The 17,121-nt window shown below is 27.4% G+C and overlaps 2 protein-coding genes across 2 annotated transcripts in view; one reads left to right on the top strand and one right to left on the bottom strand.

Moving 5' to 3' along the window:
- Nucleotides 1-1,708, top strand: part of LOC126905121 (aminopeptidase N-like) — an 11,412-nt gene extending 9,704 nt beyond the window's left edge. Inside the window, exons 10-14 of the mRNA XM_050684552.1 lie at nucleotides 242-453; nucleotides 517-684; nucleotides 746-889; nucleotides 1,003-1,084; nucleotides 1,152-1,708. Of these exons, the coding sequence (XP_050540509.1) occupies nucleotides 242-453; nucleotides 517-684; nucleotides 746-889; nucleotides 1,003-1,084; nucleotides 1,152-1,295 (750 nt within the window). The 3' untranslated portion in view covers nucleotides 1,296-1,708. The remainder of the gene's footprint in view (nucleotides 1-241; nucleotides 454-516; nucleotides 685-745; nucleotides 890-1,002; nucleotides 1,085-1,151) is intronic.
- Nucleotides 1,709-1,805: 97 nt separating this feature from the next.
- LOC126905127 (acetylcholine receptor subunit alpha-like) overlaps nucleotides 1,806-17,121 on the bottom strand; it is a 24,310-nt gene continuing 8,994 nt past the window's right edge. Inside the window, exons 3-13 of the mRNA XM_050684567.1 lie at nucleotides 16,786-16,925; nucleotides 15,052-15,096; nucleotides 14,788-14,897; nucleotides 14,469-14,649; nucleotides 4,391-4,506; nucleotides 3,842-4,010; nucleotides 3,621-3,757; nucleotides 3,416-3,562; nucleotides 2,503-2,595; nucleotides 2,241-2,439; nucleotides 1,806-2,184 (exon numbers count right to left, since the gene is read on the bottom strand). Of these exons, the coding sequence (XP_050540524.1) occupies nucleotides 1,996-2,184; nucleotides 2,241-2,439; nucleotides 2,503-2,595; nucleotides 3,416-3,562; nucleotides 3,621-3,757; nucleotides 3,842-4,010; nucleotides 4,391-4,506; nucleotides 14,469-14,649; nucleotides 14,788-14,897; nucleotides 15,052-15,096; nucleotides 16,786-16,925 (1,526 nt within the window). The 3' untranslated portion in view covers nucleotides 1,806-1,995. The remainder of the gene's footprint in view (nucleotides 2,185-2,240; nucleotides 2,440-2,502; nucleotides 2,596-3,415; nucleotides 3,563-3,620; nucleotides 3,758-3,841; nucleotides 4,011-4,390; nucleotides 4,507-14,468; nucleotides 14,650-14,787; nucleotides 14,898-15,051; nucleotides 15,097-16,785; nucleotides 16,926-17,121) is intronic.

Below are 17,121 nucleotides of genomic sequence, written 5' to 3' on the forward strand. Positions count from 1 at the left end.
CATATATATATATATATATTACACTTATAAATCATAAAACTTGTAATTAGGATATTAATAAGGAAATAGCAGATCATGTAACTTTTGGAATAATCCATCAATTTTTTCAAATTAAACACTATCTACAGATTTGCATCGAAGTGTTTTAATCACTGTCTTATATCATCTACACTGAGCCCAATTATGTCACTGTGCTGGGTTTTGTTTCTAATGTTTTTATTTCAAACATTATATTTTTTAGAGTTACATGCAGCGAATGATTTCACCAGTTTACAGTCGTTTTCGAGATATGTCTGAAGAACTAAAAGGATACGAACCCGTTCTTTTTAAAAATCATGTAATATCAGAAGCTTGTCGGAACCGAATGAAGGATTGTTCAGATCAAGCCTTGTCGCTATTTAGGAAATGGATGGAGTTAAGAGATTTAAATGACGAAGATAGTACCAATAATATGTAAATACCTAGGTTACATAATTTATTAATTCTATATAAAAAAACGCGTTCTATTATATTTAGAATACCAAAAGAGCTTAAAACAAATATTTATTGTCAAGCAGTTAAGTACGGAAGTATGGAAGAATGGGACTTTTTATGGGAAAGATACCTGCGATCAAATGTGGCTACTGAAAAAGCTAAGTTACTTTCAGCATTGGGATGTAGTTCTGAGACTTGGCTACTTAATAGGTGAAATAATTTTATTTTAAATAATAAACATTTTTTTTTCAATATTGAAATTATCGTATAGATATTTGAATTGGACAATCGGAGAAAATTCTATTATTCGTAAACAAGATGCAATTACTGTATTTTCTTCAGTCGCTAGTGGCGATGTTGGATTTTATGTAGCAAAAGACTTTTTGTACCGAAGAATCGACGACATCTACAAATAGTGAGTTAAAGAAGTTAATTCAAATTTATTTTTTATTTAATTTAAGCTTGGGCGTTTTGAAATAAATGTTAATCAATTTTATTAATTCATAATTTAATATTTTTTTTCACTAGTTTCCAACCCCGAGGTGATAGAATTGGTAAATATGTAAGCATAATCGGATCACAAATGAAGACTAAAGAAGAATTAATTGAAGTACGTACTATATTAATTTAGTTTTAATGTTAAAGTCAATTAATACTGTAATCAAAATCAATTATAGATTCAAAATTTTGTAAATAACAACAAATTTTACTTAAGAGAAGCTGATATATTGATTAAGCAGACCATTGAAACAGTTTCAGCTAACGCTAATTGGACCGACACATTTTACAACAAAATTATTAGTCATTTAGTAACATTTTAAAATTAATTAAAGTTGTTCGACGTCTGACTTATTTAAATATTTATACGAGGTTGACAAGTATATTAAAAGGTAGTCAATTTTTCTATAAATAAATTATTTATTTTTACTTACTTACACAACATATTTCGTTTTTGTAAGACAAGTGATTTTACGGTTTGAATCAAACCAAATTAAAAAAAAATTAAAATCACAAAACATTTTTTACTTTGTCAAAAACTATCTTTTAATTTTATTATTTATACATCTATGTACATATACTACATGCCTGACTATCATTATATAGTATAAAAAATATTTTAATTACTAATAAATACATATATTTTTATGAATCTTTTGTAAATTTTTTTATTTGAAGAAGACTTGATTATTAGGAAATATTTTTTAATTTAACTAAATAAATAATTTTCCTATTAGATTTGTCTCAACTTATTTCTTAACAAATACATTTTTATTTATCTACAAAATAATCTAAATTGTCAACAATTTTTATTATTATTAATTATTACATAAAATATTTTTAAAATAAAGCTCCTTTAAAATTCATTTTTTTTTTTGATCAATATAAATTTGTAAGGCTTTTTATTACCATTTAAAACATAATTAGTATAATATACTAAATAATTTACTATAATAAATTAACATTATTTAATATTATTAAAGAATTTAGTTTTGATACAGTTAACATCATCATTTCTACATATTACATGATGTTATTGTAATTTTGATTCATTGATGGAGACAATGATGCTACATTAATCGGAAGTCGGCTGTCGTATAAAGATGGTGCCTGTAAAATTATTCCAGCTGATCCTACAGTTACAGCCAATGTAAATATCCACAAAAACAATCTATCCAATACCATTGCAACATACTTCCAATCTTCTTTAATCTAAACTTAAATTAATCTTTTATGAATATATTAAAAGTTAGAATAATCTATGTAACCTTTTTTTCTTCTTCATCTCTTCTTATATAATCAGCGATAAAGCTTGCACTTCCAACTGCTTTATGGAGCCCAGGAAATTCTTGCCATTTTTTCTTGCCTTTAGATTGTTGAATATTTAGTTGTGATTCAGTTGGACTAGGTAGATCAACTATGGGACCATGAATCTCACAACATCTAATTATTCCACTTTCTAAATCTCTTTAAAAAAATAATGCTAGTCTTTAAAATAGTTTTCTTAGATATTAATAAAATTAATAATACCTGACAGAAAATACATCAGTGCTGTTCATCGAATCAGGTGAATTTATTTTTTGACAATTTTTCATCATAATTCGGTGACTATCACCCATTAAACTGATAAAATGTATACATATTTTAATTAAACAGAGTTATTAATTTACTCTAGTTAATCAATTTCTCTTAAAACAATAGTTTTTTTTGGCTTTTGTTAGTTAAATATGTATCTATTTATTTGTTATAAAATGTTTTTTTATGTTCATCTTTTATGTCTTATTGGAGTTTCAACTTTATTTTTTTTTAAAGGCAACATTTGTATTTAACAACTTTAGGATAAATATTTCAGAAATTATTAACATTTTTTTTTTTACCTAGGCGGAGGAGGAGTAACAAAATAGCTGCACACACTCCGTATATCCAGACATTACTTCAAATTATTAATAACTTTTGAAATACTAGTACAAAAATTGTTTCCATTTAAAAAATTTAATTGATACCCCTATAAAACATAAAAAAACATTTTATAACAGATAAATAGAGATACATGTTTAACTAACAAAAGTAAAAAAAAAATTATTATTTTAAGAGTAATTGTATGGCTAACCTTAAAAGAATCACACTAGTTATCATAGCGAAAATAAACTGGTGTTTGGGGACAAATTTAGTGTTAAATTAATTATATGTATTTATCGTTCCAAAAAAACATATTAAAGTGCGGAGGAAAAATATTAAAATATACCATTAGCCCCTCAACATTTTTATTATATTTCCACCTATGCATCATTGACAAAATTGGTGAAATCATTTTCAGAATTTACTTTCAATTTAGCCTTTTTACTTAACCCTACGTCTCACAATGTTATTCATATTTAATTATATTTGATGTACATATTTTTTTAATTAATATTTAATGTCGGGTAGTTCTTTCTAAATTTACCTTTCTCTTTCTATTTGGTAATGCGGTCTTCTCATGATTAACATTCTAGGCAAAATGTGAATAAATACTCTTCGGACCCAAGGTGACATAACGTGAGTAGTGGGTGAGCGAAAATGAATATTCAAAACAACAACTGTTACACATATGCTGTAAAGTTAATATAAAACTTGAAATCTTTATTTATTATTCCTTATATTCAGTTTACCTGAGAGTATCGAGTATCATCGTAAACAAAACAAATTTTCCCAATAATGGAACGACTAATGACGTAGGAGGTATAATTTCAGCTAATAGAAGAAAAAATACGGTCAATGATAAAAGGACAGAAATACTTAGGGTTACCTAAAAAATATGTATATTTAATTAATTTTTTAAAAAATCATTCTATTGTTTGACTTTTACTAGATATTTTTTATAAAGAGTTACTTTTTCATTGCTGTCAGATGGAAGATAAAATACAAATATGGTGAGGAATGATATTCCTAAACAAGGTATAATCAAATTAACTGTATAAAATAATGTTTTTCTACGCATAGTTATATTGAAAGTAATATCTAAATACGGCTCATCACAACAGGTGTAATATTTTTCATTTCTGGAAAAAACGATATGTTCAGTTATTCTAGGTGTTGTTACAAATATCCTGTGTTTTATTTAGTTCTAAAACTAACCATATTATTTTTACGACTTTTAAATTAAATGTAAAGATCTTAAAGTCTTTTATTGATGATTAAATTATTAAATAAAATAAGGCCATTGTCATAAAAAAAAAAAAATCTTGTACGTGTACCACGTACAATATAATTTTATTTTCTAAGAATTATTATACAAACATATTTTGTTAAGTATGAAAAAAACAATAAACGTATTCACGTGAGTTAAAAGAAAAAACACGTTTATTGTTAAGTATATATCTTCTTGAATAACCAAATCAAGTGCTTATAAAACAAAGTATAGAAATCAACAAGTGTCTACCTTATTGCTGGTACTTCCAAGATATCCCACTCTACTGAAGTACAGAATTCGGATAAATCTACTCCAACATCAACAACTCTTGATTCATTGACCTCATCAACATGTCTTAAATCAACCTACAACGATATCATTTTCTATCAATAATAATGTATATTTATATAAATTAAAAAAAATAAAAATGAAAACAATCTAAATTTTCATTTGCACATATAAGTTTACAAGATAAGTTCTTCTTTTTCTTTATCCAAACTACCCAGTGTGCCTAGGTGTGGATTTTTTATTTATAAACGCGTAATATACGATGGTTATATTAGTTATTTGAAATTAATTCATCAAATGGTCAATCCATGTTTTACCAACGATGATATGTTTGGTAAAATTAGATTAATCGTTAAGCGAATAATCCATTGGTTTATAATGCACTTATTAAATGGTAAAATTCAACCGTAAATATGCAATTTGTTAAACGCTATTTAAACGATCAGTCAATACAGTTATAATATCAGAGTTGAATAATTCAACTTGAATATTATAAGTGAATAAAAGCATTATAACTGATAATAATTATCTTATTAGCTTCGATGCGAAGCTGAGGAGGTATTGGTTTTACTAAGATGTGTTTATTTTTTTAGCTTCGATGCGAAGCTGAGAAGGTATTGGTTTTACTAAGATGTGTTTTTTTTTTTTTTTTTTGTGTCTGTTACCACTTTTTCTAAGCTCTCACCGAACCGATGTCTTTCAATGATACGTCAAAAGATCACAAATCGTATCTAGTCGAAGAAATTACCCTCAAAAATTGAAAAAAAATCCCTCGTTCCCCGTAAATGGTGGAAACCTCCAAAAAAATTACAAATTTAAAAATCGCTAATTTTCAAAATTTTTTCAATTTTTTTTACTAAAAACTGCCATAACTTTTTTAAAAATGAACATATGAATATAATTTTTTTTTTATAGATGCTTGATGTCTTTACCTTTCATTTGGTATATTTTTTTGTTATATCTGATCCTTTAACTGTCCACAGCAGGGATTTAAAATGACAACTTTTTTACAAAAAATTAACTTTTTCAACTTAACTTTTGAAAATGTTCCAGAAGGTCTGACATTTTTATATATATCTTAAATTAAAGCTAATGTAATATACTTTATTATGAAAAAAAAAAATTTCGGACTTTATTTTATCTTCATGGTGAAAATGGCTACCAAATGCTATTTTCGTGTGAAAATTTTCGATTTTGTATTTTACATTTTTAACTATAAAATGCTATAACTTTTTGAAAAATGTATGGATCAACACAATTTTTTCATGAGAAGTAGTATTTATGTACATCTTTTATTCGACATACTTTTTTTTAAATCGGACTATTTCCCTATATACAAGGTGGGTTTAAATCTTAAAAATGCATGTAGAAAGTAGAACTTTTTCAACTTAACTTTTGAAAATGTTCCGGAAAGTCTGACACTTTTATATATATCTTAAATTGAAGCTTATGTAATATACTTTAATTTAAAAAAAAAATATTTGACCTCTGGACTTGTCTTCACGGCGAAAATGGCTACCAAATGCTATTTACGTGTGAAAATTCTCGATTTTATTTTTTATTTTTTTAATTTTATAATGCTATAACTTATTGAAAATTGTATGGATCAACACAATTTTTTATGAGAAATAATATTTTTTAATAATCCCTTTTTCATTCGACATACTTTATCTTAATCAAGATATTAATAAGGAACTAGCAGATCATGTAGCGTTTGGAATAATACACTAATTTTTTAAATTAAACACTATCTAAAGATTTGTATCGAAGCGTTTTTTATTGATAGTGATTTTAATCACTGTCAGATATCATTATACTTAATCCAACTATGCCATGTCACCACATTGCCGTGAGCCCCCTGTGCTGGTTTTTTTTTTTTTTTTGTAGCCTTTATTATAATAATAATCAGCTCAACAATTATGAAAAAATAGTAAAAAGTATAACAGTAAAAATATTATGTTATAATGGTATAACAGATATGTGTATTTACACTGTTAATTAAAGCAGGATAATCAAGACGGGGAAAATTGTATAGAGCTTCATTATCATGTAGGGGACAGAAGGAAACGGAATTTAAGGAATGATGGAATGGTATGGAAGGGACCTAACCTAAGTCTAGATTAATAAAAAATGATATTTCTGAGTAACACATGGTTATAAAACCATAATAAATGAGCAATGGAAGAAGATATCAAGCGATACCAACATGTAGTTTTCAATTTTACTGCAGACCAGCTGTCTTGCCAAGCTTGGAAAACTGTTTACTGAAAGAGGCGAAGAAAGTCAAAGCGAGAATTTTATAGGTGGAAGGAGTAAAGATGTTTCAAAGTGGTCAGTAGTTTCCAATATACCGGCGTGGTCCGACACACAATAAAATACAATTCATTTATTCTGGGTTGGAAATTAAGTAGATAAATGATTTAATAATAATGTAAGGAGAAAGATGAATTTAAAATAGATTAGATGTAATGGTAATTAGACAAGATAGTAAATTTAAAAAAAAATCAAATTCATTGAAGTAGAAAATATAAAAATGAGAGCATTAATGATGGAAAGGTATCCATTGTAAAAAAATAAGAAGATAGGTTGAGTACAGCCGAGTATGAAATATTAAGTTTAAAAATAAAGAAGAGCAACCAGTTGATAAAGTACCATTAGTGAATATCGAGCATTTAATTAAAAAATTTGACGAGATATAATTTTTAAAGATAATATTAATAAAAGTTTCGGAAAGAGAACGGAGGATTGAAGGAGAGAAGCCGAAGAAACACGTATTACACACTATGATAGTTAGTGTAAGGGCAAATAGAGGACAATCGAATAGAAGTAATCTGGAGTGCGACTTGTATATGTAACTGACTATGAAGAACAGAGAAGAACATACTGAGGCCAATATTGACTGCGTTTTAGGCATGTAGAAACTATTACATAATTTAGAGTATAAGTAGTAGATACGATGGTTATGTGTATTAGATAAATTTTAGGAGAAATTTATTAGGAAGCAAGTGGCAGCAGATTTTGAGGGGGAGAAGAGTACTCAACAAAAATACTGTTACTCGGGATTGACTTAAGAACACGAAGAATGCTGAGTAAGCATGCAAATAAAAATTTTTATTAGATGATGCACAAATAAAAAACGGTTAAATAATATATGTTGTGATACTACCCTTGAAAAAATCTTGCTTAAACTATTGCACTTGTAAACCTTAATTTATAAAGAGTATCAGTATCACTACATTACTTTTGACAGTAATTCAAAATGTCGCCTTAAATACATTTGGAAAATATTTTAATAATAAATTTATTTATTATGAAATTAGTAACAGCGATTACACTGAAAAAAATTGCTTATAAAATTTGTAGTTTGTAAATAGTTAAACTTAAAAAAGAAACAAATTATTAGTTATTCAATTATTAATTCCAATTAATATTTTATAAAATAAATTACTATAAATAGGTATTTATTCATATTTACCCAAAGTTCGATGGATAATTGTAAACACATCGGGCAAATTTAAAATTAACTTATAGTTTTTTACACATACATTTTTTTGTGTAAACTTCAAAATGTATATTATAATAGGAATAAAGGACTAAAATTCCATTAAAATTTTCAGAATAACCGTCTAGTTTACTGGACACCTCTTTCTACATTTTTTTTAAAATGTTTTTTTAAAACTGTTTGAAAAAATTAGCGGAAACAATTGGTTTTAAAGTTATAGTATCTTGAAGTTGCCGGGTCGACAAATCAAAAATATGCCAAAAATATCATAAAGTTATTGAATATTACAGATTTTACACGAAATAAAAAACAAAACCGAGCACAATGCAGAATGGCCTTTCTTTTTTATAACTTATTAAAAAGAAATAAATGATTGCTAAAACAATTAAAGATTATTTCGCCTACTGACTCTGGTTACCAGTTCGAGTCCCTACATTTCTCTTACGAGAAAGGGTTTACACCCTAAAATTCAAAAAGAAAAAAGTCTAGCCTAATTCTAATCAATTAAAACCCTTTGGAATGCAAAGTACAGTGACCCAATAAGTCCAAATCGCCACAGGAAACGGCATTAAAATTTATGAGTATAAACAGAAATCATTATTGAAAATAAACTAAAAAAACTTTGTTAAAACATTTTTGACTTGTTATAGATTAAATGATTGCGGTTATAATCATCTATTAAACGGTTAAACACTATTAAATTTGTTGACCCTGAAGCTGAGGCATATTCAAATACAATAGATACACTTTGCATCATGCCAAGGTATTCCTCCATGGCTATTGGCGTAAAAAAATTCTATGCTGATTATCTTGCAAAATATATGTTTTTGAAAAAATATAAATATACTATCCATATTTTCTGAGATGAACTTTAGCGATAAGAAGGAAGAAGAAAAAGGAGAGTAAAAATATACAAATTATTTAAATTATACTTAAAAATAAAATAATAAACTTAATACAAAAAAAAGCCCACTGCTAATAATAATAGCAACTTTTATAGATATTGTAATCGATCGTAATCGATAAGAAACAATTCATATCTAATATATAAATAAATCAAATGTATTAAAACGAGATCAGAAAATAATGACGGTTTTTATGTAAAATTCGATATGAAAATAACTCATCATTTTATAACGCTGTAACTTTGGAATTACTTGTTTTCACTCAATATTTTTTACATATTATTTATTTAAAATAAAAATCTATCTATTTAAAACAAAAATTAGTTAAAAAACAGAGTTTTCCCTGTAGATAGGGGATTAGAATACTTCCATGGCACCTCTGTCAGTTGTAAGAGGCGACTAATGAGGTTGTATCAGGTTGACAGCCAGCGTAAAAATCTTTGTCAAAAAAATATGAGGAATCCTGAACAAAACTTAGGCGGATTGTCCCATCTCAGATGAACGCGGGGACAACAGAAAGTAGTTAAAAACGGAGAAGGCCTAAGGAATAACGTATTTGATACCAGCCTGACAACTTGTGCGGTAGCTGTTTCACCAGTCATGTGTACAGGTCTACCCAACGTTTGTAGTGTCAACGGTGTAGGGACATCACCACTTAACTCTAGGCTGGACTCGTGTATAAGGGAGAAAGATAGATACAAAGTAAGAATAGGTACTTGGAATGTTGGAACATTAACTGGTAGAAGTGAAGAATTAGTAGAAGTATTGAAGAGGAGAAAAGTTAACATTTGTTGTGTGCAGGAAACTAAGTGGAAAAGAGAGAAATCGAGGGAAATAGATGAGGGTTATAAAATAATATATTCAGGTAAGTCTAGTACAAAGGATGGTGTAGAGATAATAATTGATGAGGTGATGAAAAGTAAAGTAGTAGAAAGAAGTAGCTAGGAAAAGTGACAGAATTATGGTCGTAAAATTTATATTAGAAGAAAAAGTGCTGAATTTATTAAGTGTCTATGCACCACAAGTGGGATGTGATGAAATAGAAAAGGAAATGTTTTGGTTAGAGATTGATGAGGTGATGCAAGGGGTACCTGGCAATGAAGATGCGGTGATAGGTGAAGATATGAATGAACATGTAGGTGATGAGAGGAGAGGATATGAAAGAGTACATAGAGGGTATGGTTTTAGTGGGAAGAATGAGGCTGGGGAAAGAATCTTGGATTTCGCAAAATCGTATGATTTTACTGTGGTTAATACTTATTTTAGAAAAAGGGAAGAACATTATATAATATATAAGAGTGGGACTAATAAATCACAAATCAAATATTTTATGTGGAAGAAAGAGAGAGAGAATAAACAAAAATTGAAAAAACACGGGGGAAAAATCGAAGATCCGGTGGTGAAAATTGAAAGGGAAAATGAAAAAGAGTTTGTAAAGACGATAAAAAAGATGACGGTGTGGATGTCGAGGAAGACATAAATGATGTGTGGAATATATATGCTAGTTGTGTAAAGAATACTGCAAAGGAGATTGTTGGTGAGAGTAGGAGTAGAATGCCAGGAAACAAGGAAACCTGGTGATGGGATGAGGACGTTCAAAAAATCATAGAAAGTAAGAAAAAGCAATTCAAAGTATGGCAGAAGAGCAAAAAGAGAGAAGACTGAATAGAGTATAAACGCTTGTGCAAAGAAGCCAAGTGTGCAGTAAAAAGACGGAGTTTAAGAGGTATGATAGGCCAGGAACAAAGGAAGGCGAGAAAGAAATCTATAGACTTGCAAAGATAAGAAAGAAAAGGTCTAAAGATTATCATTATAAAAGGTGTATAAAAAGTGTTGATAATAAGGTACTCTCAAGTGATGATGATGTGAAAAAAAGGTGGAAAGAATATTTTGAAAAATTACTGAATGAGGAGTATCCAAAAGAGACGTCAGAGGATATCTCGTGGAACGAGAGACTGGTAGATTTAATTAGTGAGAAAGAAGTATGGGAGGCTGTGACATCAATGAAAAAGAATAAAGCAGTAGGACCAGATAAAGTGCCAGTAAAAATATGAAAATATTAAGCGGTGTTGGAATAAGGTGATTGAAGGAACTTTTAAATAAAATCTTATTCATTAGATTTATGTAAATTGATATAATGTATTAATTTTAATACCCAAATAATTAATATTATGTTATATATTTAGTTTTTGTGACTATGCATTTAAAAAATTTGTTTGGAATATTTCTGAGACGGCTAAATCTGTAAAAAAATGATCATAAATGTATACATTACCACAGAAATATTTTTGTTCTGGAGGGAGTGATCCCCATACGTCTCTTAAAATTTAATTTTTAATTAATATACACAGTTAAGTGTTTAAAAAAATAACATGGGTATCATTAATGTACTCTGGATGACTAAAATTAACTTTATAAATGCATAAAATCCTGAGTGTATTTTATGAGTTGACATGGGCGATTGCTTCTCCTAGATTACTACTATTCATATTTTATAGAGCCGATATTAATATTACAAGTTGTGTAAGACATTTTTTTAATCATCGTTATTTTTAGAGAGTACACTCTTGTTATATTTAAGGTGCTTTAGAAATATATTTTTACTATAAAATTAAAAAATATAATTTAAAACTCATATTAAACTATTATTTTCATACAATTTTTTGAAAACAAGTTTTTTTTTTAATAACATCACATGTATGTAGTTGATAAAAACATGGCGTAAACAAATTAAAGATTGAAATATTAATTACACCAATCAAAAACAGACAAACCTTCATACACAATAATGAGAGTTCATTTTTCCATTGTATTTTGTATAAATATAAATTGATCATTATTGTCAAACCAATCATTTTTAGTTGGAATTATGCTCAATTTCATCAAAAGTGATCATGAATATATAGGATTTTAGTTAAACATTATCTCTAGTAACTATATATTATTAAACAGTTATAAATTTTTTTTCTTTAGGATGCAAATTACTTTTTTACATCGTAGGATCTATGTTAAATACTTTGTAAAGATTACATAAATTTATGTGTAAAGCTACACGTCCGTTGTAAATAGACTTTATAACCTACTTAAATATTCTCTTTGATATGGTTTTATACGAATATGTTTTTATGTTAGCATTTGAAAAAAATAATGGGTTGATAATTTGTACATTTTTTGAATCTATCATAAGTTACAACAGTTTTGTGAATTTGTCAATTGCCTATTAGTAAGATAACTTGTACGCGTAACCCATACAAATGGAAATATAAGTATAATGTAAAACGATTTTGGTTGAGTATTATTGTAACATAGTTGGCTTCCATTCAAGTGGCAGTACGCAATAGTATCAAACACTTAGTCAACAGTATATGACCACTTATCACTTTGTACTTAATTTTTTCAAATTTAATAAATACCATTTAATGAAGTCAAAAAGTGTATACTCATCATATTGTACATTATATAGCCTAATTATAAAATTATTAATAGGTATTACTGCTAGAAACTATAAAGCTATAATTGAATTTATTAAAAAGTTTAATATATTATAATATTGATTAACACTTTGGCAAATTGTTTTTGGAAAAAAACGAAATGTTATAATTTGAATAGATTGTTTACTATTGCAGTGAAAGGTTATATTTAGTAAATAAACTATTCGTTTCTCATTAATATTAATGATTGTTTAAAATCACGTATAAAAGCCCAACAAGAATTTAAAACTTTAGGAATGGTTTACAAATGACTCCAAAGAAAAACACAAATTTCAATGGCTTTGACAATAAAATTCTAATCAGAAAAAAAATTATACTTGATTTATTTTTGAAATAATATTACATTTTTTTTTTTTTTGTGAAATAATTTATTATAAATTAAAGTAATCTAAAATAGTCTTAAATAAAAAAAAATTTAAAGAAAATAATATTAAAGTCAATCTATTATAGTGATCAAACGTCAAACATCCAAAAAATATAGGCGTATGACGAATTTTTAAATACAATATTAGTTAATATACTCGGAGAACATTTTCCTATTAATATTTTTAATACCATTTCATATTTTTTTCAAGAAAAACGAACATTTTTACAATTAATACAATCTTCTTGAGGAATAACTTTTTTATATTTAAGTTGTATTAAATGCAAAAAACATTTATTGCAGAATTAGAAATTTTTCGACATTTTTTATTGTGTAATTTTTAGTCATCCACTAAAATAACACGTTTTCAAAGAAAAATTATTTTTTACTTTTATGAGTACATAAGCCTTTATAGTCTCGACATTAAAAATATTCTTTAAAATATTTTGACTTACATTAAAAAAATACGGGAACGCCCTCTTTTTTTATAGGAACAACAAATTAATACTTTTGCATGGAATGTAATCTATCAGACTATAAGTGTATTATCACCCTCCAATTTAAATTTATGAAAGTCTTGATTTTCATAATGTCTTTTTCCATTTTTTTTATCGCCAATTCAAAGTTTCTATTTACGGGTGTCATGTGAAATCAATCTTTTAAAATACACACATTTATTTTAAGAATAACATAGAACACCTAATATAAATCCTATGTAAATAAATATGCTTTGCCATCATTCATTATTAAGTGTTACTTTTGACTTATCAAAATATTTTTATTGAAAATGACTTCTTTCCTAATGATTCGATTTACTATAGAGTCAATGTATATAAAAGTAAAAAGAATGTTTAAATTATATTCAATCCCTTATTTGGAGGCGATCCAACGTAAAGGCGACGAGAAGAGCTATACAATTTTCCAGTCCGCCAAGAAAAGTATATAGGGTGTGAGGAAACATGCGTTGGGCGTGTGGTATACCTTGGCACGAAAAAGAAATACCTTTTAATACAAAGATAAAATCCTCTATAGAACAGGCGAGGGCTGAAGCGAAACGGCTCTGAGCATAAGGAAGATAGGCCGGAATTGAGAAGCTCAAAGAAGCGAGGTTGACACTTTTATCGAACCGTTTGTTTTTTTTTTATCCTACGCTAGGGGTTGTACGTTAACATTTATCACCAAAATTATAGTGGTCGCGGTTGTCCGGTCAAAGTGTTTCCGTAATAATATTCTCGTCAACTTGAAAAATAAATGCTTAAAGTTATGTAGGTCAATAGGCTCTTGAAGATTAAACGTGTACCTTCATAGCATTCTGTAAAATTATTTTCCACCCTTCAATTTTTTTTTTTTTACTGTTTTATATTCTAGTACTAATCGAATAAAAAATATTAAGAAAATTTTAATCATATTTATGGTTGTAATATATTGCAAAATAAAATTTGAAATTAAAAAAACTAATAAAAATCAACTAAGATTTAAATTAATTATTGAGACCTTTGTAAAATCGCCACTTATTTATAAATATTATTTTTTATATCAAAATTTTACATTTGAATATCATTATAAAGATTTCAGTACTATTATTTGTGATGTATTAATAATGTATTTTGAATTGAAGAATTTCATTGGAGTATTGTTTTTACAACTACAGCATCAATATAAATCTTGTGAAATAACATATGTTATACTATGTTATTTCTGTGTATTCATATGAAAAAACTGGTATTTTATTTACAAGCTCATTTTTCTAATAGTTTTAATGTTATCAATCGAATACCTGGAAACCATCATACGTCCATGATCCGAACTTTAATACACACGTTTGCTCATCGAAAGGAAAATATTCAACGTCTATTTCACATGAAGACTTATAAATGGCTGGTGGCTTCCAAACTACTTTGCCTGTGTAGTGGAGAATAGCTTTGGTTGCTAAAGTTACTTCGAAATTTCCGTCCGCGCTAAACATAAAGTACATTCTAAGAACTTGGTGAAATGCTACTAAAATATTAATTTCATCATCTATTGTATTTTTCTATTTATTATAATAAATAGAAATGATTATTGTATTAAAATGTAAAAATTTATCACTAACTTACTTGTTATAGAGAACAATGTCTGGTCTCCACAAATTTTCTGAAGGAACGTGTAAACCTTCAACTCCACCATACTCTTTAGGATTCCAAGCTAGCTTGTAATCATACCAGTTCTGTGAACCGAAAGATTAATAAAAATATTTACAACTCTTAAACTTTAATCACTTCTAGACTCTTTTAATTAATAGATTTAAAAAATAATTTAAATATGAATTATGAAGTAAAATAATTTTTAGTAATTGAGTATTATAGTTAATAATATCTTACTTGTTCCACCCATAGATTTGTAGTCATTATTTGATGTTTCAAGTTCTAAGATCAATAATAAAAATTAAAATATGTACGAAATAACGTCATGGTTCTTTCTAACATAAGCAATAGATAAATTTTTATAAAGAACATTAAACAAGATTACAATATAAAATAATAAATTTAACTGTAGTAAATAGGTTTTTCTTTTTTTTTTTTTTTGAGGGGGGGGGTAAATGTAATGAATCATTTACCCTTAAAAATTGTTTATATTCACATTAATCGTATAAAATATCTTATGAATTTTGAAAAATAAAAAAAAATATTAATGGGTAAACATGTACGAGACGCTTTGTCGTCAACTTATCTTTGTCTGAGAAAACGTTAACACAGCTTCCTACTTCCGCTATAAATAATGGGAAATATCTTAGGAGTACCAAAAAACAGATAGGAATTTCTTTTGCTGCGTGTCAACTAAGTTGAAGAATACTTGTTAATACTTGTTATTGTATTACAATAATATAAAATGATTTTGATAATAATTATTATTTTATGTGGACCAATGGTCTGGGTACTATGTTCGTAATTAAATGTAATAATGATTAAAATCATCCGAAATATTGAATGGTTATTTTAGGGCTTTTACTCCAAGGACTTTTCTGAATTTCATACATGTTGCTTATGAAAAGTAGTGTGTCAACTCTTTATGTAAAATATTTTATTTTAACGCTCTATAAGCCCAAAGGAGGAGGTTTCTTAACCATTGATATTTCGCGACGGGTGGTTATTCGTCGTTGGAGAGAGGGATGATGACTCCAATTACCGAACTGATCTCTCGCTCAGCAAATGAAGCCGCCCGTGACCGAGTTTCGAACTCGAGGCAATGCACGTCAAGCACTGCCGCGTTACCGACTCGGCCACACCATTCCTCTTGAAATGATAATAGTATCTATATAGGTTTTTTTATAGTAGATACAATTGTGTAATAATAAAAATGAGTTTATATTAAAGTGTCATTTGAGTTTTATGGCCTTATAGAGTACAGTATATACTGTTACTTTTATTATATTTCTTTTTGTAGCGAATTTAACGAGATAATCAAGTAAAATGAATTTTGCATTTGTATAAATACTAAATTTGCAATAGAGCAATTGTTACGATAGATAGATTATGCGAATATAATGTACAGTAAATTTACTCTAAAAATGACCCATTTGTATTTCACATTTGGAGTCTTACAAAACATGTATATGCGAATGAAAATAAATGTTAGAATAACTTTCTGAAAGATTTATTCATGTGAAGGATACTTTGGAAACTATTAGGTTATGTTAGAAATAACAGTTTATAACTAGTCAAACACTCGTAAATTGAAACTATGAATGTTGAATAAACTGTAAAATTACATGGACAGTGGATTTGTGAAATCAAGTCAAGTATGCAAGTTAGGTTAATAATTTCAATGATGGATCGTTGAACACGTCAAAAGCATTACTAGTAAAGGGTTCTAATGTATGAATTTATCGTGAATAATTTTCCCGTCAGTTATATCTCAAAATATAGAATAGTATGTTGTGTTTGTTGTTAATTCTATTTTTATCGTTAAACTACAATACATTTGTATTTCCATCTAAATATGATCATTTAACAATTTTATCGAACTATTAATAATTAAGTCAAAATTAAAATATTTATTGTTAACTAAAATATATATTAAAATGTAAATATTGTTTTATTTTAAAGAATACTTACAATGTCAATTAATTGAGATAATTTGATTTTGATTTTTACGGCTAATGGTTCACTGTTATTGATTACAGGTCTCACAAGTTTGTTGTAATTTGATAAGAGATCGTCATACAACCTTTTAGCGTCTTGGTTCATCAAATACCCTTAAAACCGCATAAACGTAATTATCAAATTTGGATCACATACACACGTATGAATTACTTTTTTAGTGAACATAGTTTATAAATATTACATGTATTATATCCATATGAAATCTATTTTGACGCTGAATTATACGATTTTTAGCTTCGATGCGAAGCTGAGAAGGTATTGGTTTTACTAAGATGTGTTTTTTTTTTT

Source organism: Daktulosphaira vitifoliae, unplaced genomic scaffold (assembly GCF_025091365.1).
Source record: "Daktulosphaira vitifoliae isolate Bord-2020 unplaced genomic scaffold, ASM2509136v1 Scaffold_4, whole genome shotgun sequence".
NCBI classification, from domain to species: domain Eukaryota; kingdom Metazoa; phylum Arthropoda; class Insecta; order Hemiptera; family Phylloxeridae; genus Daktulosphaira; species Daktulosphaira vitifoliae.